Source organism: Sipha flava, unplaced genomic scaffold, assembly GCF_003268045.1.
Source record: "Sipha flava isolate LNK unplaced genomic scaffold, YSA_version1 49063_pilon_pilon, whole genome shotgun sequence".
Classification (NCBI taxonomy): Eukaryota; Metazoa; Arthropoda; class Insecta; order Hemiptera; family Aphididae; genus Sipha; species Sipha flava.
This window is the reverse complement of record NW_020273311.1, coordinates 22,043-47,270: the sequence shown is the minus strand read 5'-3', so window position 1 is coordinate 47,270 and position 25,228 is coordinate 22,043. Positions and strand designations below refer to the sequence as shown.

The 25,228-nt window shown below is 27.8% G+C and overlaps 1 protein-coding gene across 1 annotated transcript in view; it reads left to right on the top strand.

The window, feature by feature from the left end:
- LOC112690148 (dopamine receptor 2-like) overlaps positions 1–24,619 on the top strand; it is a 29,059-nt gene extending 4,440 nt beyond the window's left edge. Inside the window, exons 2-3 of the mRNA XM_025564089.1 lie at positions 6,222–6,355; positions 23,928–24,619. Coding sequence (XP_025419874.1) covers positions 6,222–6,355; positions 23,928–24,005 — 212 coding nt within the window. The 3' untranslated portion in view covers positions 24,006–24,619. The remainder of the gene's footprint in view (positions 1–6,221; positions 6,356–23,927) is intronic.
- The last annotated feature ends 609 nt before the right edge of the window (positions 24,620–25,228 follow it).

Sequence of the window (25,228 nt, the reverse complement as noted above, 5' to 3'; positions counted from 1 at the left end):
AAAAGCCACTTAAATTATGTTATATGATGTTGAAAAAGAGAACGTGTATCATTTAAAATAAAAAATAAAAATTCCATAACACGTTAATACTTTTTTAAGCAATTTTATTTGGAATATCATTTTGAAACAAAATATATAATTACTTTAAGTAAAATATTTTTAATGAAACAAATATCAGAATTCGAAAAATGTGATGAAAAAAAAATGTATACCGTATTCGATAAAAATGTTTTACTATATTTTTTTGTTGAAAACCGTCATGCTGTGATTAAGATTATAACGTATATTTTAAACATCAAATAACACTAAAATGTTGCTCAATTCGTAATACTTCTCTTCAAATAGTATTATGCACACCATTACATGATATTATAATATTCAGCATTCACTCTTTGTGCACGTGTTCAAGTTACTGTACGGAACCCGAGCTTAAATTGGTGACAAACGTTGACAGAAAGTAACATGAACCTTTAACGTGTTCATACATGTTCCTTGTTGTTTGTAATGAGTCAAAAAGCAACGAAGATGTTGTTTTAGGAGACTACCCTTTTCAAGTCACAGTTTTGGAAATTATAGAACCGATAATGTATTACATATTATTATCGCAATAATTCAATTGTAATCCGATTACCAAGTCAGCTAGACAGTATCTACAACATAGGTGTAAGTATAACGAGTATATTTATATAATAAATATTATACAGGTACATGGTAAGTACGTATTTGTTTTTTATAAATAAAATATGACGTATAAACATTATTGTGCCGTGTCTGGGCCCAGTTCTTATGATGTACCTATGAGCTATATAAGTAATATCATAAGTGAGTGGTGGTGCGATAAAAATAATGGCATTCGGTGGAAGATTTTCCACTATAAATAATATATAAGAGACCTTTGCACGTGTATTATTTCGTTCTCTTGTTCAACGTTAGGCGACGTGATCCGAAACGCGACGTTAAAAGCTGCGTTCATCCAACTATACCGTGTCGTGTCTAGTCGTATAAAACAATTCTCCCAGATTTACTGGGCCATGGTGGTTACAAACAGGTATATACCATATATGTATGCATGACTTTTATCACACTTTCTGGTATTACAATATTAAATTGTTTTGAATCGGTATACCGGGTCATTATCATGTGATATGACCTGATCTATAGACTTGACATGATTACGATGTATCAAGTATTTTTTACAATATTCACATCAAAATTAGTGAATTTCTTTCGCTTAAAATAAAATTTAATTTTCATCTCAACATAATAATGGGTTAATGATAAATACTAGACTATTATTGAAATTTTGTTAATATAATATACCATTATACTAAAACATTAAGATAATTACTATAACTCATTAAAAATAAATATTTAATTCATTGTTGATTTGTTAATTATCATCATTATCTATGCAATTTTTATACACCTGAAATTAATACGTTTAATTAATACAATGAATGACATATTTCAATATTTTTATTCATTAATTTATAACTAATATATTTAAATAATTAGTTTTTTTTTTTTTTTTTTTGTGTCAATGTATTGAATAACAAGTATAAAATCAAGTCATCGTTTCTTTAGTTTGAATATTTATAATATTTGCAAGAATTATACACAAAACCGCGTACATCATACGCTATTATAAAAATTATAGTTCAAATTGTAAAACATTGCAACATAATGGGATATATTGTTAAATTATTTAGGTTTCCATGGTATAGAATCATAACTAAAATCATATTGAGATAAATATCTTGTCTTTTCTTTAGATTTCGATGCAAAATCGTATATTCTATATGAACCGATTTCAAACTAAAAGGATTTTTTTTTTGTTAAGTTAAAAATAATTTACCATTAAAAACAATCGAATTATTAATTAACTATTCATCAAACAACGATGTTATAATCGAATTAAGTTATACTCAACATGCCAGAAAATTAAGCATTGTTAAATGATTTATTTAGTGTGAATAAATATTAAAATAAAATGTATTATTTTTTTTTCTTAATTTTTTTATTTTTACGTTTGAAACATTTTTTTAATTCGAGAGAGGGTAGATAATTCAAAAAAAAAAAAACTCTTATTCTTTTCTCTTTAAACACAATCGAATAACAATGTATTTTGCCTTTCTAGGCGTCTTTTTTAGTATAATATGTATAAAGTACCCACTGCTATAAACTTTGTTCGTTTTGTATCAATTTGTCAAATGTAATTATATGCTAAATGTTTGGGTAGGAATAAAAAGCAAAAAGAGAAGCTTTTGCAACTAAACGATAAAGTGGCAACGGGTAAATAAAACGATATGAATATAAACGTTATTAAGATTAAGCAAACGAAATAAGAAGCGTAGGTATACACACTAAAACACACACACACACAAACACACACCATACACATGCATACATACACAGAGGGAATAAAAAAACTTATGGATAAAAATAAACGTTAAAAACGCGATTCTCGTTTGGTTTCAGAACGCGTAATGTAAACAATATGTAAAATAAATGTAATATTTTATAGAGTCCCGGCAGTATAAAATAACATCATTATACAATTTATTATTGTCAATGAATATTAAAACGGGGGGGACATAAGTACCTGCAATTCGCATGCGATTGAAATATACAAGTAGGTGTATATAAATCTAAGCTCGGCCTGATTTACGCTGAAACGTCTATGCGCTCACGAAATATTTCATTGTAATACCTGAGTATGCCACATTTATATGTATATATATATATCCTCATTACATTATTATTTATAATCCGTTGACTACTATGTAAGTGCTACACTAACTGTTGTCAGAAAGCCATTATTTTTTATAATGAATTTCCATAATTAATTTTATTTTGCCTTAAATATATCAACTTTAGGTTTTAATATAAATTTTCACGGAACTAACATAAATTGATGACTTGATAAAATATATTTCCATATGAAACAGTACATCTTGATAGTTCTAATAACCCTACAGGGCTTTTAATTTAATATCATTAGTAGGGTTTAAGCACCCATATAGCCTGGTGGTACAGTTTGAGCAAGACTATTAAACCCTAAAAAAAAATAAAATAAATTCTTATACTATTTTTCTTTTATTCAACCAATTCTATCGTTCATGAACTAGCGGTCTGTGGTATATTTCACGATTATCCGTGCAATAGCACACTGCACATAAATTGGCTGATAGTATTATTACATTGGAATTCACGTCGTGTGTTGTGTTTAATATGGATTTGTAGTAGAGAAACAAGAACGGTCGAACGGTGCCAGCGGGATATTTGGTCGTTTACAAATCCACAGTGATTTCGGATTATCAACGGTTTTTATTTTTATAATTTTTTGCCATAAACCTTCAGTAGCTGTCACCGTTATTTGCTCTCGATTATATCTATAGAAATATACACAATGATGCATCGGTAGTAAAAATAACTGTATAGGTGTTTTATTCGTTTTCAATGCGATGGTTTGCGCCTTTGCCAAAATGTTTAATTAAAGTCGTGTATTCGACATAGCCATAAAAGAAATATTGACTTAAATTTACATAAATTATTCAATTGTTTCTAAATTGAACAATTATTTGTTTTTGACGATGCGGGTGGGTTGGTTTATGAGTGAGTTTTTTGAACAGGAACAGCAAGAACAAAGCCAGTAAAAATAATAGTTGAATTGACTATAGTATTGAATTTTTCTTCATCTTTACTAATATCATATTACATTGGCATTTAAATACGTTTTTGACCATATTTAGAAATGCTTTTACATGTTTTTAAGGTTGAAGCTAGATTCTCGGTAGAAGATAATTTTCGCCAAAACAATCAAATACTTTACCCAAAAAATGTTTAATTTTATTTGCAATAAACTTATTAAAATTTTAACCTTGCCATTTCTGATTTTTACTTACAAACCCTTGTAAACAAAAATAGTGATTTATTGGAAAAATATGTAACTCAACGTATTTAAATTTTAAATAATACAATTTGTAACTTTATATATATTTTTTTTATCGGCAAGTTATTCTAAAGTTTACATTTTGATACCTAGAAAATGTATAACTTATTTATTAACTTGGTAATCAAATTAGGTATACATTTTAATAAAATTAAATAATAATATTTTATAAGTAAATTTATTTTTACAATACTTATAAATATGGTTTACAATATCTTAATTTAATTGAAAACCTAATAAATCAAGTTGACAAAACTAATTAAGCTTTCACTTTTGACTTTTTCGCTGTTCAATTTAGTATTCCAACATTAAATGTTACCAGATACTGCATTAAGTTTGTTTACAAATTTAAATTTTAACTGTATTATTTAATAAGCTAATTTTGTTTTGTTCAATATTTATGATAGTAGATTGATACTACACTAATACAATATCACGTAATATTCAGAACGAATAATATCTTGAATGTTAAATGTATGAATAACTCAGTTATTCTATACATTCATCGATTGACTTGAACATTTTCGAAGTTCAATTGAATGATTTATGTTATGTATTGATTTCTTAACAAAATTATATTTAACAAGATACAAGAAACTACCCTCACCTTCGTATAAGATATGATGTACATATATCTAATGATAATATTCAGCTGCATAGGAAAATCATTTTCACATACTGGAATTAGTGTTCTCGACCGAAGGGTCAGCGCTGACGTCGATCGAACGAAACTATATCAATGAATGCTTATGAACAACTATAGTGCAGCGCTGATAAATTGACACGAGCGTACAGCTACGCCGTGCTGACGAAAACCGTCGGTTTAAGCACGTACGTCGGTCGACCGACGGGCCATATCGATAAATACAAGCGTTTATTTGACGCTGATCGATTGACCGATCTTAGGTACGTGTGCAAATTTATTTATGACCATTTAAACTAAAATTTTATTTTAATGCTTTGTAATTGAATTATATAATATTATAATCGTTATAATTTTTCGCAAGCAGCTAGTCAAAATGTTTAATATACTTTCCAAAGTAACCAAAAAAACGTTGACGCATGTTCTCGTAATTTTGAAAACAACATACACAATACTCCTTTAATTAGCCGGTCTACAATTATCGAGTAGACATGATATTTTCTACGTTTTTTTTTATCTATCCCGTTTTAATTATTTACACAGATATATACCTACATATCATAGAATTTATAATATATGAATTTATCTTTCCAAAAATTAAAATTAATATATTTGAAACCTAAAGAAAATAACTAATGACAAAATAACTTATTATATAATAAACATGACATACCTGACGGTTTGTCGTCGGCTAGGCATAAATCGCGAGGTGACGACCGATAATCAACGCGTACCATCGGTCGAGCACTAATTTCAGCCTCACAAATAATTGTTAATTATCCAAATGACAAGGAGAAAAATATAATTATTTCATAGCTTTTACCTAAAGACTGGTAATTGTGAGCTGCGGAGTTATGGCTATACGCAGTGGCATAATTGTGGGGGGCAAAGGGGGACAAGTGCCCTTTTGACTATTTTTTGAGAGATAAAGGTATAATTTCCCCTTCTCCCAGATAATCCAACAGTACAAATAGCACCTTTTATTAATGAACTCATGGATATTTTTTAACAATATTGGTACTTAGTACATGCTACCTAAAATTTATGTTCATCTAAACCATAAAATGAGTTAAAAGACTTATGTAAAATTAAATAATTAGATATAGTGTATAAAATACATAAATAAAAATATGTCTTAACTGGTGAGAGGGGGGTGTCAGGGTTTTGGTAATAATAAATATATTATATTGCTCCCCCCTAGGTTTTTTCTCAGTTACGCCACTGGCTATACGAGATTAAATTCATGATCACGATGGCATAAACGATTTACAATATAACTTGTTAACATTACGTATACTATTTTTAAATTATGTCGTGTTACATAGACAAAAATCATGTGTTGGAAATTCGTAATTAAAACAAAATAGTCCGTTAAATCGCGTCTTCGATATTATTATCGATGTTTCAGCGCTACTGACCGTTATCATAATAGTAAATATGATTTATTAATTATATGTTATATTTATATATTATTATCGCATATGCCAACAATAAAATACAGAAAGTGGTGTATTATCTATCTACTTAGATAGCATTACCAATTATCTTGAAAACTCAAAATATATTTTCTTCTTACTATGCCTAAACGCGAAATTAATTAAGATTACACGTTTGTGATATTTGCAGGTAACGCTTTAGTGATAGCGGCAATCCTGTTGGAGAGGAATTTACAAAATGTGGCAAACTATCTAATTGTCTCGCTTGCAGTCGCTGATTTAATGGTGGCATGTCTAGTCATGCCCCTAGGAGCGGTATACGAGGTATGTGTTATGCATGTTGTTTACGTTTCAATTATTGATAGTGAATTAAAATAAAGATAATACTCTCATGATATATGATGCTAAATTTCTGTATTTTAATAATCCCCCTTCCCACTCGCACGCCATTGGAAGGCTATAATGAACTAGACGAGTGAAATGTGTAATTTTGTCACACAATCTCGTTATAGTATACGTAGTAAATTATTGGGCGGCGAGCGGTCATATTTTTATATCAAACACTATTTTTTCTCATGTGATTTTAGGTAACAAAAACCATTTATTTAGATATATATATATATATATATATATATATATATATATATATATATATATTGTCCTATAGAATTATAGCAAAGATAGAAATATTACTTTACGTATGTGAGAACATCACATTATTTTTCAACTACGTTTATTATAAGACATTTTTGAGGTCAACAGATCATTTAGAAATACCTAGTAGATCACTTTTATTAAACCAACACCGATGGTACTATGTATTACCAATGTATTATTGTATTTCAAACACGTATAGACTTGTTTTTACGTTCTAAAACTGGTTAGAATTTTAATTTTTTAATGTAAACCTTCAACATTCACTACACTTATACTAAAATGTATGAGTATATGTTTTGTATGGTTTAGATGTGATTATTTTTATTTTTTTTGTTCTCATTTTATAGCCCGTTCTTAAATCCAATGACAAGAATATTTTTTTTTATTAAAAATAAATTATTAAATCCTAATGTGGTTCCAATTTTTTGAGATTTTTCGAAGATATTTGCACCTCTGTATCAGACATAATAGCACCCCTTTCTTTCAGACTGAGACTACATTTAATATATACTATTGTGTAAAAAACTTTTACAGAAAAATTTGTTTGATTGATTTATAAATTAAAAATTGTTCTATCAATTGTCAATATATATTTGCGAAATGCAATTTAACCATAGGTAAAATATTATGAATGGATTGATTTTTACTAAGGAATATTCTTCAAAACAGTTATTCTGTGAACAGCGCAGTGTTACATGAGAATATAACAGATATGACAATATGGTAATATATTGTTGCGTAACAGTATTTGATATCAGCCTCCGTGTACTTATATCGATGGAAATTCGCCAAAATTAGTCCACTAGAATGATTTTGTTGTTGAGTTTTCTCGAAATGATGGAATGTCCTCGTATAGTTTTAAACGTCTATAGAATGTGTAGTCTTAGAGTTCTATAATTGCTGGCACCATATATTATAACTTATAATATGCTATGAACATAATAATGAGCTCTAAACTCGAGAAGTATTATAATATTATCCTTTACATGTAATTACCTAGAATCTTGCACGAATGATACAAGTTTCATGACAATCAATATAACTGAAATAAATATCATACAATTTCTTTTGCATTGAAAACAAAGATTCTTGCGTTTGAAATTAAATTTAAAAACTTTGATCCGATAATCCATAGAAATAATATAAAATACGTAGTATCAATTGATAGTTAAAATCGGTTTAGCAGAGATTTTAGGTGAATTAAAATTATCTAATGATTTATTTTTTCGTTTTGCGTCAATAAGAGATAAATTATATAAGCAATTGCTATGTTATTTCATATCAGCGAATCTATTCGATTGACTATTCTTGTTACGGTTATATTAGATGAATAATATAAGCCCTGGGGGTTCGTCCTGTGTGGTTATCACCTCCATACCTCACCAGCGACCGATTGATGCATCAGATAAAACAGTAGATCCCCTTTATTTTATTTTTATATTTTATGAAATAAAAATTTCTTTGAAAAATGTAATACATCGATCGTAACTCTTGTCACATACATGGAGATGATTATCCCCCAAGCTGTATGTATTACGTATTCGAGTCAAGTACAACCGCAAACTATATCTCAAGTTCGGAAAGTTTCACCAGTCCAGGACAATGGCCTCATGTGTAGTGGTATAACAGACCGCAGAATACTCGCACGCGTGATATATTTTCTTCAAAGATACGTTCACCAAGAAATATATATATATATATATTTATATGTGCACACCCACACACAGATATCATTATAATCTTATTTATTTATTTTTTTACATAAATAACACCAAGAAAGGTTGATGGCTATTCAACTTTTCTCTTCAAATTTTATTTAGACATTTATTTGAAAAGTTTCAACTTGAAGTTTAACAGTGCTTTTATACTTTCACTATGTCGTATATATTTTTACAGCTATATATATTTCGGCGAATATGTTTTTCTTTAGAAACTTAACAAGTTTCAAATTTAAATATTTCATTCTCAAAAAGTAAATAAATGCGTGTATACCGACATACACTTAAACAAACATTTTTATTTACTTTAATATTATCTAAACTGAACTAAAACATACATCTATACAAGGAAATTATTTTAATGGCAACTTTCGACTGCGACAGTTATTAATAAGTGACTAGTCAGAGATTATTTAATGAAAAATCTAAGCTTGTTTATTTAACAACCTGTTGTACACATTTATATGCAAAATTATTATATGATAATGTATTATTTTAAAATTAGGTAAATGCCATTTGGATTGAAAAAATTGAAGTTTAATTCTTAAGTATAAACTAATCAAATCAAATACGTTATAACGGTATTATTTTAATTTTTTTATTTTAGTTTATAATATTGGATAATTTAAGACACTGATGTATTGTACTAATTGGCGTTAGTATCTGTCTGCATGCTATTATTTCTGTTATATTATACACCTAATATGAAGTTGTAGGTGGTATCCAGTAATATTTATACCACTCGACGAAGGAGCGATTGAAATCTAACGAGCTAGAAACATCATACAGTTAATTGAAATCCGAGTAGTAATACTTTAATTTAAAATGAACCAAAATTAGTACCATCTAATACAGATTTGACTGACTATGTATATATATTATTTAGTCTGGTGTTATATTTGTCTCAATCGATAGCCGTTGGTTCACGAATAATGCTGCTCAATTAATGTGTTCAAAGAAAGTAGTTTCGAAAAATCACAACGAAATAACATTTATTTTTCAAGATAATAAACAGTTTAACAACGACACTTACTATTTCATTTTAATGATAGCTATTACTAAAATACAATAAAAATACAAAGAACAAACTAAATCCTAATATTAGTACTTAGAGATTTTCTAAACTATATTATAGTTATTATGAGCTAAAAGTTTAATATAAAATTGTATACACATAATAATATAAGTTACTCGATGTTTAGTTATGAATGAAATGAATATTATAATTAATAATTATTATTAATAATTATTAACTATTAATATATTAATAATTGCATATTCTTTAGTTACATGTTATTTATTTTTATTTTTTTTTTTTAATATTATGTATACGATTTTTACCTGAAGAAATAGAGCAGTCAATTATCATAACTGTCATAATTATCATAAGAGATTATTGACTCAAAAGAAAATATTGTCTAGTTGATACTTAAAAAGTAGACATCCTAACATTATATTTATAATACTTTTATAAATAAATGCGGAAAATTGGTAGATAGTCATAAAAAAGAAAAAATTAACAAATTACTGGTTTTTGAACAACTTAGAAAATTGAAATTTTCTTATTTTTTTTTTTTTTTTCGATAATTTTGATTAAATAATTTTCAATCAAAAATAAAATAAAATTTAAAAATAATAAAAAGTATACATCATTCAAAGTTCCTCGTATATATATATATATATATTATTGATAAAAATATGAGCTTTTGAACATAAGAATACTACATTTTAACAAAACGATAAAAATTTCAAAAATATACTACATTTTTCAATACAACATTTATAAAACTTTAAATTTGAAAATCACATACAAGGTACAAAAAAAAATATTTTATTAGCCTTACAAAATCGAATTTTGACGAAATTTGATGTATACAAATTCCTATTAAACCATAGTTATTTAACTTAAAACATTTAATAGTTTCGAAATATTTTTATTTTTTGTTTTAAAATTTAGATCATTTAAGATCAACCTACCCTATTAAGAAATCTGATTCTTTTATTTTATTAAGTATCTTCAAAAATAGAAACTGATTCATCCGATCTCTTTTACTCGGAATCCTTGTATTAAAGGAATGGTACATTGATTTCAAGTTTAAAATACCAATATAACAATACCATTTACTCATCTTTGTAACTTACTCGACCATAGAGTATCATTCGATCTAAAAGTTCTACCTTTTTTTTTTTATAAAAATATATACTACATAGTCAGAAATGATAAATTGATTTTACTTAACTTTAATAAAACCTTAATAAAACCTTTTACTATAAATAGTTTGTAGAATTTTTTTTATCACTCTGGAAAGTGTGTCATTACAATTATTTAAAATTCTTGTTTTAGTATTTAATTATATCTAGTATTATGCTTTTTTTATTTCCAAAGTGAATACGAGAATAATTAATTTCTTTTTTTCACAAATTTATATATTTTCCTTTATTAAATTTATTTATTTTTTTTAACTCAAATTACTGTTAAACTGTAGTTTATAAAAAAGCATACGTTTGAACAACTCGTTTCTACTTACAATTTTTTTTGAAGAATACTTGATTAAATGTAACTTTCTTTGTAAGTAATATTAATAAAAAAATTAATATTAAGAAAACATATTTCATTTGATCATGGTAGTGTAATTAATATAATTTAAAAATTAAAAAACAATTACATTACAAAATGAATTATATTTATCTTTAGATTTTCTCTATCTCTCTCTTCCTCTATCAAAAAAAAAAGTAAAAGTAATGACCACTAATTAGTGAGAACAAACTATAGTGATTTAAACTTTTTGAGCTGAGATAGGAAATCGAAAATATTACAATGTTCTCGCTCTACAACTACATCAAACACACCTAGTATAAACTTTAAATCGTTATATTGATGCTCCGTTTAAATATTATTTAGTTACAGTTAATAATTTATAAAATTAAAATCAGTCCAAACTGCAGATAAAATGTGGAAGTTCATTAAAGGTTCACTTTTTTTGATGATGAATGTCATTATGCACGTAAATATAATACAATTTTAATGTACAACATTTAAGTAAAATAAAATAATGAATTAAAGAGAGTATAATATGGATTGATTTTCCAAATGAATATATTATCTTTACTATTACATTCATTATTAAATGAATATTAGTGCATATACGAGTAGTAATATTGGCGTTTTGACATTACACTCACTGTAATGATAATACTATTTTGGCGATCATAGTCCAATTCTAAAACCCAAAAAAAATAACCCCCATCAACATTACTATCGTCTAAGTTAAAACAAAGCGTCATCGTCTCGAAAATTCCCGAGGAAGTTTTACCTGCGGTCATCGTTTTTGTCACCGCATATAAGCAAAACTTCTAAATAATATCGAAAATCCGTTGTATGTGTCTCGGCTTCATGCGTTCATGTTAGTATAAATTTAATTTAATACGCGTGCCTACACAGTATTTCCTTTCCTGATGGAAATAATTGGTTATTACGCTATATACAAGAAAGATGTACAGAAAAGATACAGGTAGATTGATAAATGGATAGATAGGTATATAGATAGATGAATAGAATAATATATTATATAAATTTAGAGAAAGAGAGGGAGGGAAAGGAAGGGAAAACTTTACAAACGATAAATCCGCATTAATCAATCTGATGGCGACAATATAGTGACCAACTTTTGTTACCCATATACCACACATCAGTTTTAAAATACAATCTGTAGTCCATATAATGAAGAACAGAAACAATTAAAGGTTCAACATCGTACATTGTCGGCTGTCTTTTGGTTCATACAATAGCTTATAATTAACCAGAAATCGAAATCTAGTCCATCCTTGCCCGAACACACGTATACACACACACGCACGGACAAAGCAGACACCGATACACAGATTCAACGAGCGTGAACATAAGCAAATACGTGTCTGCGGCGGCTTGCCAAACTCTTCACTTATGTTCGTTTACACGTGGGTATTGGAAAAAAATCGCGTTTTCGTTGTACTATCTTCACGGAAACACGAAAAAAAATACCATAATACTATGTGCACTCGATATGGTGCACCTCGTCGTTGGAGATTCGGAACGAGCATGCACGAGTACTAGTAACGTGGACTAGTAACTATGAAGATAGCACCAAGACGAAATTCGATGACGATAATTCGGGTCCGCTGGTACTGAAAAATGTAATTTCCGTCGTCATCCAACGCGTATGCGAACGCATAATCGAATACAAACGACATGCGGTGCCTGGCCGTTGTCATGTAGACATTTTAATATTTCCCTGGAAAATCGATCTCGTTTCGCGTTATTATATTATTATACTATCGTATATACATCGCGCGTATTGTAAATAATATAATATTACACTCGACGTAATGTTCGTTGTCGGTCGTCGTAGGAATTTGTATAAAACGTGCCGCGTGTATACGAAACGAATTGTGATCAAACTCATCGTCAAATAGATCGGCCGATAATTTGTTGTACATCTACTATTCCGTAGACTAAATCGTCTGTTTTATAAATCGATCGACTTCACGGCTATACTTAAACATTTGATCGCATGGTTAGAAAAAATAGGGGAAAGAGCCTTAAATCAACGATTTTATTTTTATAAATTTTTTACACAGACCTGTTACATTGATAACATAAATGCACACACACACATACCAGTAATTCGACTGGATTCGATACGACAACGTAATGAAAAAAATCTTACAATACGCTTTTAAATTCTTATTATCAGACGTGTTTGACGATGAATATGAGAACAAACCATTTCTTGTTCGGGACATTTTCAGCAGGAGCGAAGAATTTTAGTTTAAATCGTTACACCTGCGATGTTCTATATCGGCGTGTTCTTTTTTTTTTTTTTGAATTCAACTGGTTGTAAAGGCATTAATTTACTAATTTTTTTTCTTTTCTATTAGATGTGTATATCGTATTATTTTTTAAGGCTCAAATTCATTTATTTCGGTTAGTGGTTAGTTTTCGGATAGTTTTCCGAAATTAATATGACCATTACCAACTGCTCAAACAGAAACAGCCATCTATATAATAAGGTAACTGGTGATACGTCTTATTTGAAGTTGTCTAGTAGTTCATTGATTTTCCAAAAGTTTTAAGCCCTATGGTTAGCAAAATTAGGTTAATATTCGACAAGTCTGTTTTAATAACTAAGTTGATTTTTTTTTTTTATATACGTGCATATACGTATACGTATACATATTATAATCTGAACTACCATTAATCTGGGTGATATAATATACCACACTAATATTATGAATTATAAAACTATAAGCTTACTTTTCATAATTTCGTACTTAGTTCGGCTTGATATTGAACTTATTTTGAATTTTTTTAAATATATTATACTAAAGATAATGATCATATTTATGAAATGAGCTTAAACAAAACGTACATTATGTGCAAAGTTTTCTGAAATATTCTTTGTGAGAGGCTAAAAATCATCAAAGTCATATATTTTTGTTATTGTTGCAGTTTATTTGGACTTTGAAAGGTCAAAATTCGTGACTTTAAATTGTTTTGAAAATTTGAACACTATTTTCTCAGTATCATTTGTTCAACGATTTGTCATTACTATCAAATGTGTACAAACAACATTCCTAAAACACATTTGTTTTATTGGTCTATACAATCACACAAGGCACCAAGTATGTATCACATCCCTCACACATTACCTACAATTTTTAGCTGTCCGATAAACGAAGTATATGAACATTATCAAAATATTATTTAGGTTTTGTTATTTGGTGTGTTGTTTCTTATAGTTTCTTGAAACGATATTAATTTAATGCACCTAAAATACTCTACTCGTATTCTGCAAGCTGTTATAATAATATGCCCAGATGTGTATATAGTATATCATATTTATATTTTTATATTTCTAACGAAAATTCATTATTCTGCCATAAAAATAATTTAATTTATATTTTATAAACAGCGACTAATATTTGTAATATATCTGCATAGATAATTTTTCATTGGTGTTATTTCTTCATCAGACATTGTTTTTGTTCATTTTTAATCCAATTTAAGTCAGTTTTACTTTTCGGGAACGTGTTCTCGAAATCTACAAAATATAATTGACATTTATTTTACTATAATATATTTATATTCAAATAACAAACGTCTAATATTAACAATTTTATTCTTAATAGTACTGTTTACATTATTCAATATCTCATAATACTTCCGATTTAAAAACAAAGATTAAATTTGGCGTTTTCTAGAAAAAAAAATTTCATAAATGAGTTAAAAGAAAAAAAATGATAAGTGTATAACATAACATTTTTATAATATTTTAAATAAATATTTTCACGAAAGTTCAACACAATTTTTTTTCTTTTAAATATGTATTATTTATACTTACTTCATGATATATACCAACATCATCAATATAAATAAAATTTTAAATATAGTTTTTGATTGTTATAAATATTATACTATAAATAATTTTCAGTAGTATTAAACATGTGGTTGATTTTTCATCGATATATTCCATTATATAAATCATTTGTATAAATATAATCGAAAATTTAAATAATAATTTAAAATTGTTGAAGCATATTTTACCTCTTAAAATAATGTGGCTGTCGGAACTCGAACGTGAGTTTAATTATAACAACTTGGTGTTAAACTACTCAAGATACGATTGTAATTTTGGACAAGTTTTCAGATTATGAAATCTGACCAAATATTCAACTTTAACCAACAATACTCTTTAGTTGTTGCCATATTTTGATTAAAATAATCATATCACTACATCTTAACAGATATGAACTACAAAGCCAAAAGTGTTTTGCACAGCAATACAATATACTAACTTCACTGTTGTGAGTGTGTACAAGAGTATTATGTTCTTTAATATACGTTACTTCTTTAAACGCGACACGAAAACCTGTATCGAATGTTCAATAAACTGTTTATCTTATTACACAATCTAATTCACTCATTAACCAAACGAGACATAAATAAGTTGCTTGAATATTGAATTATTAAAAGCACTTAAGATTTAAACAGTATTCGATTAACGATCTATACTCACAAAGTGCGATAAACATAGTAACATTTTATGGCTGATAACGGTATAATTAATCAGTATTTTGCTTTCTTCTCTTTTTAAAAATTGTATGATGATTAAATGATATTTTGAAATTTATTTGAACTCTGAGTATTACATTTCAAAATTAAATAGGCCACTATATTAGTAAAGTATAAGTTTGATGAAAACTCTCAATCATCAATTATATCTATAGCTATATTTTTCACACAATTACTCTTAACATTTATATTGAGTGACATCTTAAAAAACGTTTGATTGTGCATACTACATATAAATATATATACGTATTCATGTATATACGTTTACCAAGTAAAATTCACATTCAACATATAGAAGTATATATTAATAAATAATTAATGCTGTGTTAAATAAAAATGCTAGCCACCCGTAGCAGAAATACATTCATCTGTACCCATTTATACTTTCAAAAGTTTCGTTAGCCAATTTTATTTTTTTTTTAATTTAAAAGCCATGTTTATCGAAAATGTTCAAAGATTGTCAGCTTTGGTAATCTTTAAAATAACAATATCATTAATACCGTACGAAAAATGATAGTTTACATAAAATCGGGGTCCCCAGTATGATACCAGCGTTTACCATATTTATGAGGATATAACTTGAACAACGGGCTCTATTTAAAATATGTGCATTTGAGTTATCCACGGTTCTTGTTTCGCCATCCACGAACGATACTAAACGATATATATTGTGTTTTAGTTTACACGTAAAACTGGTATCGATCTTACCACCATCGGTTAATTGTCTGTAGGTAAATATATTTTTTTTAAACCGTTAAAATATAGTACCGTCAAGCTATTAAGGTAATTGTGGTTCTTTGTCTGCGGTTCGATCGAGAAACGCGTACAGTCGGCGTTACATTAATCAGTGTTTGTATAAGAAGCGATATAGTAATACGATCATATCAATTTGAGAAAATTCAATTTTAGGTCCATCAAGACGAGTGTCGTTGACCGGTGGAGTCGACGCGGTATCGTGTACGGGTATTATGGCGTAGTGTAACACCGGCGTGTACGTATGTGCGCGTAATATAACGCGTCCACGGATAAAAAAATCCTAATCAAATGGTTGCCGTTGTATCTATACATACAACACTACACGTGATCTACACGATCATCGTGAAAAACCAAAAAAATAGGAAATAAAGAGTTTATTGTGCGCGTGTAGTTAATTGAAACGAACGGTTGTACGGTTTTTTTTTTATTTTCCGTTCGGACGTTCCCGGACGAAAACGATAGCGAAAAATGTATACCTAATTAAACGACGGAGTTACGTCGAAATCTTTCTCTCCCATACTGTCCGGTCGTTCGCGTTCTCCATTAATTAGACGAAAAGCGCGTACGCGATCGTATGCGTTTACCGTCGTGTGTCGCCGTTGAACGGAAGGGCATCTCGTTATCCCAAATGAAAAACGGTACATCCGTTGCAACGGACACACGCAGTTCCGGCGCCGGCTTAGAGCTGTTTTAAAATCCATCTCCGTAATGAAACATCGAATACGTTATTATTTTCTATCTTTCTCTCTCTCTCAAACTCCATTTTCCGTTTCTCTCCCTATATATTTCCCACCCGTTACCCGCTTATTCACTTTACACGCCGATCGAGAGTGGTACCCGATCAGCTAGCACCTGAAATACTATCCATCGACCACTCAAATATCGTGGATGTCCACTGCGAATTATAGATATATAGGTAGCAGTTGTATGCTGTCTACATAACTTTTTAAGGACACTATAGATTGGTTGTAATACGGGGGAAAAAAAATATACGACAAAATCGATTGTTTACACACCGTTTTCTTTCTTTCTTTATTTTTTTTACAAAATCTTTTCGATTTCATTTCATAATGTAATTTCAATAAAAACGAATAATTAAGAACATATATATTTCCATGCAATTTTTATACTTATAAAACTCTTTTACGGTTTTGTTCTTTTTAATTTCAAACGATATCAATTACCTTTTAGTGTATAGAAAAATACTCCGATTGAATTGCATATATATTCTTTTGTAAACTAGTATGAAATTATTAAACAATCTGGGATAATTGTGACTGAATATACATACAAATACATAATGAATAACAATAATGATACCTATAAAGTTTATTTTACTTGTATTATTACCGTTTTAATAATATTATTCTCAAAAACGATATCAAATAATACTGCCGATAGGACTCTTCATTTTGATATTATATTAAAACATATAAAGAAAATGTGATCGAATAAAACATATTAAAAACGTGAAAATTTTCTGTCTTTCAGAAAAAAAAATCGTGCAAATAAATTAATATTTCATTATGTGGTTCCTACTAGTGTTTATAACCATAATTCAGAATAATTTTTATAACATTCGTAAGTAGTCCAATGCTTCACAAAAATATGGATATTATTTTTGTATTTTTACATAGTGGTTACATAATTTCTTAAAACTTATACAATTAAAATCGTTAAATTTGAAATAATATAGAAAATAATTTTAAAAAAAAAGTCTTCTGATTGCCATTTTTATTGTCATATATTTGAATACCCTTATAAATATTCACATATCCAAGGTAATAAAAAATACGTACAATTTCAAAAAATATACAAAAAACTGGTTAAATGATTTTGTGTTTATTTTAAAAAGAAATTAAAAATCATAAATACGTAATTTTAAAAATAATCTGTTTGTTTTTATTCGATTTACCTACCATTTTAATTAATTTTTCAAATAAATTGTAATATATACGTTTTTTTCATATTTCAACATATATTTTATTATTGGAATTCCAGATAATATAATGTAAATCATGTATAATATGAATTCTAAGTAGTTTTTTCAATCCGCACGTTGCTGAATGGCATTATATGTCACCAGCAAGATTAATAACAATTACCAACCCTTTTGTATACATTTTTTTTTATGTATACTTTTCAATCTTATGTTCTTTTAAAATAAAAACGACACTTAACGAGTTAAAAATAAAGTGTCCATAAAAAATCCAGTTAACAAAAAAAAAAAACGCTCATTCAGGTCATTAAAAACGTAATACATGAAGCAACCGATAATCTCAACACATATTATAATACTTATAAATAACATGCGAAATAATTTATTACGTGTATTTATTATAATCTGCATAATGGTAAATCGATCAGGTTAGCACTTAAGCACATTTATTTGACTTTAACATTAGAAACATAACATTTAAATTAGTGACAGTTAATTAACATAAAACAATATGAAAAACTTAATCATTGAAGTTAAGAGAACTTCCTATTTGACAAATAAATGTTAGTATGATACAAATAAAATTTAAATATCAAAAAATATTTGCTAAGATGATTTATGTTTAAAAATATAATGGTATTTAATTGTTTTCCTATAATATCAGTCACATAAATATTTTAAAATATATATAAATATACATTACATCTAATTAATATTTATAGTCAAAATTATCTTACCGATTCATTTGGAAAGGTAAGATTTCTTTAATATATTTTTTACTTATTATTATATATAGATGCACTAAAGAATTATTTTTCAAAAATCATATTGTTAAAATAATTTTAAACATAATGAACTTTAACAACATAATTTATTTTTTCATTGATATAGTCATTTTTCTTTTCTAAATTAGTAAAATGTTTCATGGGCAATATCGGGTTCTTCAGTTAATAATATTGTATAATTTGTTATAGTAATGAAAATGATATCCTGTATTGCATATCTGATTGGATACGTACATATTTTTATGAAATCACATAGAATTTATTTAAAATCTTATAAGATAATCAAGGAAATGTTTGAATATAACAACAAGGAATACAAACATAACATTCATAATATAATTTTGCTAATAAGATAATGAGAACGAAAGAGATGATGCTGAAAACTCAACAAAATCAAATCAAAAGTTTTTTTTTTTTTAATAAAAACTGTTTAAATATTCTTTTAAAACTTTTAATGAATCTAATTTTAACTAGTGTGCTAACAAAAAAAAAAAGTTATAATTATAATACTAGAGAAAATATTAAACTGTTAAAATAGTTTAGTTCATAAGAACACAGTACTGAAAAACCCTTTTTATTAGTAACGCATTATTTTACATTTAAATATTGTATAAACTAGAGTTTAATGAAAGAAAAAAACAATATTATATTTGTTCCCATTTCAACAATAAAATACTATCACATTAAGTAATTGTAGACATTAACAGAAAAAAAATTATGTTCGTAATAAAAAATTACCCAAATTATTTAGTCAATTTTTCACCATATTTTAATTATTTTATTATTTTATTAAGCATAATAATATATAATCTGGTCCGAATTATTATGTGGTTACTATCTTGATCTATTAATTGATGACACATACGTTAATTAGTAAGTAATATATGTTCATTTAGATACAGGATAAAATGAAAAACTAACAAAATTACTTATCTAGTACCTGGATTAAAGATTTATTTCAAAATTATTAAATTATTAATACAGCGACAGCAATTTCACAATTGATTTATTTATTTTATAATTAAATTTTATAATAAAAAAAAAAAAAAAATACAAGCCAACACAAGTATTTTGAGGGTTGAAGTTGATTATTTTGTACATAGAATAAAATATTACTTTATATTATTTCGTTAAATTTATTGTTACGTTATTTTTTTACTTTTTTATTTTTTTCCTAAAAATAAAACAAACCCATAAATACTGCGAGATCAACCTCGAATAATTGATAAAATCTAAATTAAATAAAAAAAATATTACCTTATGTACCTTAAGTAATTATAATAATTTTTTCCCTAAAAACTATGTAATTTACCTTTCACCAACATTAAGCGAAAATAAATTATTTGTGTATATTAATTCGCATTATGCGTTAACATGGTCAATGTAATGTATTTTTTTTTTTTACTGTATGTAAAACATCTTGAAACGTTTTGATACCGGAATCGTTTTAACACAGTTCTATGAGTAGAATAATTTGAGTCGTTTCGTGATATTAATCCGTTTTGAAAGTTTTAATAATCTCAAAATTAATTTTCGCTTGGATCATTGGATTGAAATTACGAATGCAGTGCGCAACTATTTGAAATATTTAAGGAAATGAGAATATAAACCCGTTGCTAGGCATATGTATATAGGTAAAACATGTGACTCCAAATTATGAAGAAATAAACCTTCTATGCTAATGGCAGAAAATAAAATTATATTAAATACCGAAGAAAATAGTCATTTAATTTTTCGTTATTCTGATACAATTGTGTGTAGTATAAAAATACCTAATTTTTTTTTTAATTATTTTGGTTCTGATTTTACATTACATAATTAAATATTGTTTTTATATCATTCTACAAATAAAAAAATTATTATCAGTTCCATGAAATGCTTAATTTTTAAAAACGTTAGTTGAAAAATCTAATTAAACGAATTAAATCAATAACTCTTGAATGATTAGTTCAACGGGGTTTATAATTTTATTTTTTGTTTCGCATTAAATGCATTAAACATATATTACTGATACATATTATTTCAGTATTCTATACAAGTATTTCGCAATATTAAATTGAAGTTTAAAGTTCGTCTTTTGTTCTAAATCGAATTAAAAAACGTTTGATGTATCTAGGGGTGTCCATTAGGAAATAATTTTATTTATTTTAAAGAAAGATTCACTCAAGAACTTCATACTTAAATCATATCAGAAACAATTGTTTTCTGTAACAATCCGTCCTCAATGAAACGAAAAAGTAATGAATATCGACAAGTTAAATTATAAATGTCATAAAAACTTAATATATATTATTGTACGACCATAATTATTGTTTATGAACATACGGCTGTAATCACATTAAGTATATATTTTATTTTTTCCACAAAATTGTTAATAAATAAATGTTTGATTAAAACAGGGGTTACTGATTCCAATAAATTTGTCAACCATAAAATGACGTCAACAAAAATATCATTACAATGAAAATATCTTTTTCAGCAGATTATAATGGTTGTCGATCCGATTTGTATTTTTTTTCAAATTTTTTCTCGTGATTTACATGATAGAATCATTCAGTATGATCGTCATATTAAATCAAATATATAGTAGCAGCACTTGAAATTATGATCAGAACCGTGCTCAATATCGGTTTCTAGTAAAGATAGCAGAGTGTATTCATCAACCAAGTATCGTTCGGAACGAGAGGAATCATTATATTTCCGCGTGGGCTGCAGTTTCTCTACGTGCAACATGGACGTTACCGCACAGTTTTTATTTTATTGCTACATTTTCTGACACATAATAGCCACAATATTTTAGCGAAACGCCATGCTGAAGCCGTATGAACGACATTTACAGCGGTAAAATAATAATATTATAATATTATAGTATACTATTCGCTTACGAGTCCAAAACGATACGAACCATGTGCGAAATAATACGAGCTCGATCGCGGTAAAATTTCATAACAATAATGATTCCGTGGGAGTACATTCTGGGTTCTCGAAACTCTCACGTCCGGTCCACGTGAAATATAACACTGCACTCAAACAAGTCTCCATCGGTGAGCATCAGTCTCCCGATTTTAAAACTGGAAGTTTTCACTGCAATTATTCGTATCAGCTAACTCTTGAACGTTTTTCTGATGTTTTCGTTTCCATTTTTAAAGTTATTACCATATAATCATCATCCATCCACATATATGCGGCATATTATCAGAAGGGACAATAAAACGTGCGCGAGGGTCTTTTATTTTTATATATTTTTTTTTTTTTTTTTTGCAACAGTTGACAGTCCCGTCGATTAACGTTTCAATCCATGATCCTCGTACCTCAAAACGACACCGCTGAAGCCGACAAACTATCTCCTTAACCCATCGTTGTGGTCTTCGTCAACTGTGGTTTCATTTTATCATCATCAAATTGGCCATTTATTCACTATTATATTATACATTATATCGCGCTACCATGTCAATCAACGGTGGTCAAATGATTCCCATTCAACCGTGTCCTTACGATTATCGTACACCTATGTCTATTTGATTTATAATACTATACGCTATATGACTACACTAACTGACTGTGGTTGTTGATTATATGATTGCACGATACACACGTGAGCATTTTTCCATTTTCCTTCTAGTGAAAAATCTTCGACTGTGGCCACTTTGAATTTAAGTATCACGTTTCGCACTTCGTCTTCCGTCAAATCTTTTTGAGAGTAATCTGTGCTCATGTTAAACCCCATTCCTTGACGAAAATCCTATACTCTGGTCACATACGTGCCCTGAATTCCATATATCTGCGGTTTTTATCGGCTTCTTCAATAATCACTGAAACATTCTACTGACTCCGAACACTAATAATATTTTACATTACATTATTTCTAATACTGTAGTGATACTGAATGGCTTACGGTAAAGAAAGCTTCTTTTTTTTTTCTTGTTGCATTCCGGTCGATGTTCTACCAAATTACTATTAGATAATATTTTATTGTAAAACAAATAACTTTACTGTTGAATTAAGAATATCTGTACATCATACGATATACAAATTGTTTATATGTTGTTCTCTTCAATCGGCTTTTTTCATGTAGGGTTAGCATGGTATAAAAAAAAAAAAAAAAACTCTAGTCTAAGACGCTTAATCCGTATTTTCGTCCATTTAATTTTTTTGGTTTTTGGAAAGGAGTAGATAAAAAAACAGGGAAAATCGTGTGATTGTCAATTATCATTATTACCTACAAATTTTCGAACATTTGATCTCCCATCCACTGACCTTTTCCTAACTGAATAGCATGGAAAATATAAGAAATTAACTTTAAAATGTACCAAACACTTTTACTATTCAGACCGATCATATTATTATTTCCATATAATAGCAAATGTAATTTACCCATTTATCCGACTTTCCTATCCTGTATAGTATAAGTTTAAATATACACAGTGTTATAAATATACTGTTACAAAAAAAAAATTACATGATATTAAAAAAATGAAATCACGAGTTATAAAGCAGTATCACATAGCTCTCGATGTTTTATTCTTGTAAGATTTACGTTATAGTACAGTCATGTATAAAATAATAGTTTGTAGTTAAGTTAACAAGCATATATCATGTTAGTATTAAGGAATGAATTCCAATATTTAAAAACTAAAATTATACAATAATATTTAATTAATAAAATTAAAAACAAATTAAAAAAGAATACTATAGTAATAATACTTTATTAATCCGGATTAAATCATTTGGAATATTCTACATAACCTTAGCACAAAAAAGAATAATTATTTTCCAATCCAACCTAAACATTTTGTTGGTTATTTGAACTAATTTGAACTAGTTATTGAATTTATCGGTAAATTAACTCGATATTATAAAGCCAAGAAAAAAAAGAACCAACCTTTCGACTTATCTTTAACTTTTAATCTATTTTATGACACCTTTTCAGTTTTTTCGAGGCACAACTTTGTATTACAAAAACGACGTGAACCCGGGCAAGATACCGTTACACAGGAAAAACTATTAGATCCGTCGTCGTCATTGGAGCAGCGATAAAGTTGCGACTCACGGATTAGCGTTTCCTCGAACACGAAATCCAATTATTTGAAAACCGTTCAACTATTTATCGCGTCTGGCAGACTGTTATGGCTACTACAATGTTCGTACCTACGTCTATATTTGATGGATAACGAGTTAAGTCTCACAACCCTTTCCTCCAAGTCAGTGGACAGTGATACATATCGTTGAGACTCCATACTGTATGGTAAAATATCCTCTCCTCCATAAGTGTTTACGACTCTAGTAATTTCTAACCGTATAATTCCATGGAAATCATAAGAAATTTGGAAACTGAGCTTAGAGAATCCGTCCTTTTAATTACTGTCATTCATGTGTCAATGGCTTTTAGTTATATTTCTAACTAAGTTATTCGACGAGATCTACTTCAAAACAATGATAATACAGCGGTTTTGTCACGGTATGAGTTTTTTTTGTCAACATGCCTTTGAAATCAGCCGTCACAGCAAAATCTGCGGTTTTAGGCCTTAAGCATCATGTACATGAAGTTGACCCTCCCTCAACAATAACTCATAAAAAAAAAATCTAAATTATAAACCCTCTCAAAAATAAAAATTTTCTACTTATTTAAATGTCTGCTACCAAAATATAGGCATAATCTATATTTTAATTATTTTATCACAAAACTACAGCATTTTAATTTATTTTATTTTATTTTTTAGTTTTATATTTAAAGATATGGGTAATATTTATGTTTTATGTACTATTAGGTAGTTTGTTTATTTAATTAATTTACTGAATAATAAAATTATAATATATATATTATATTCTATTGCAATATGTCATCGAACTTTATTTTTTTTATTATGGCATGTATGTGACAACATCACATTGGATCTACACCGTAAAGCTATGGTTTCTAAGGTACGACATTTCGCTGCGACATCGGATATATTTTCGGATAGAGTGGTTTTCAAGACGTGATAAGTCGCAACGACACAACTGGTATTCGGTCAGCATCCATTTTTAGTTCGTTTTTAAACTTGTTCAGATACGCACGTATTTTTCATATAACATAATATCATATCAAAACGAATAGATATATTTTAAATAATAATAATATTCTTCTCACAATATTATTATTATTATTATAAGAAGAAGAACAACAACAACAACAACACATTTTAGTTACCTCATCGTCAAACTTTAGAAAACCTATAAATTAATTATTTA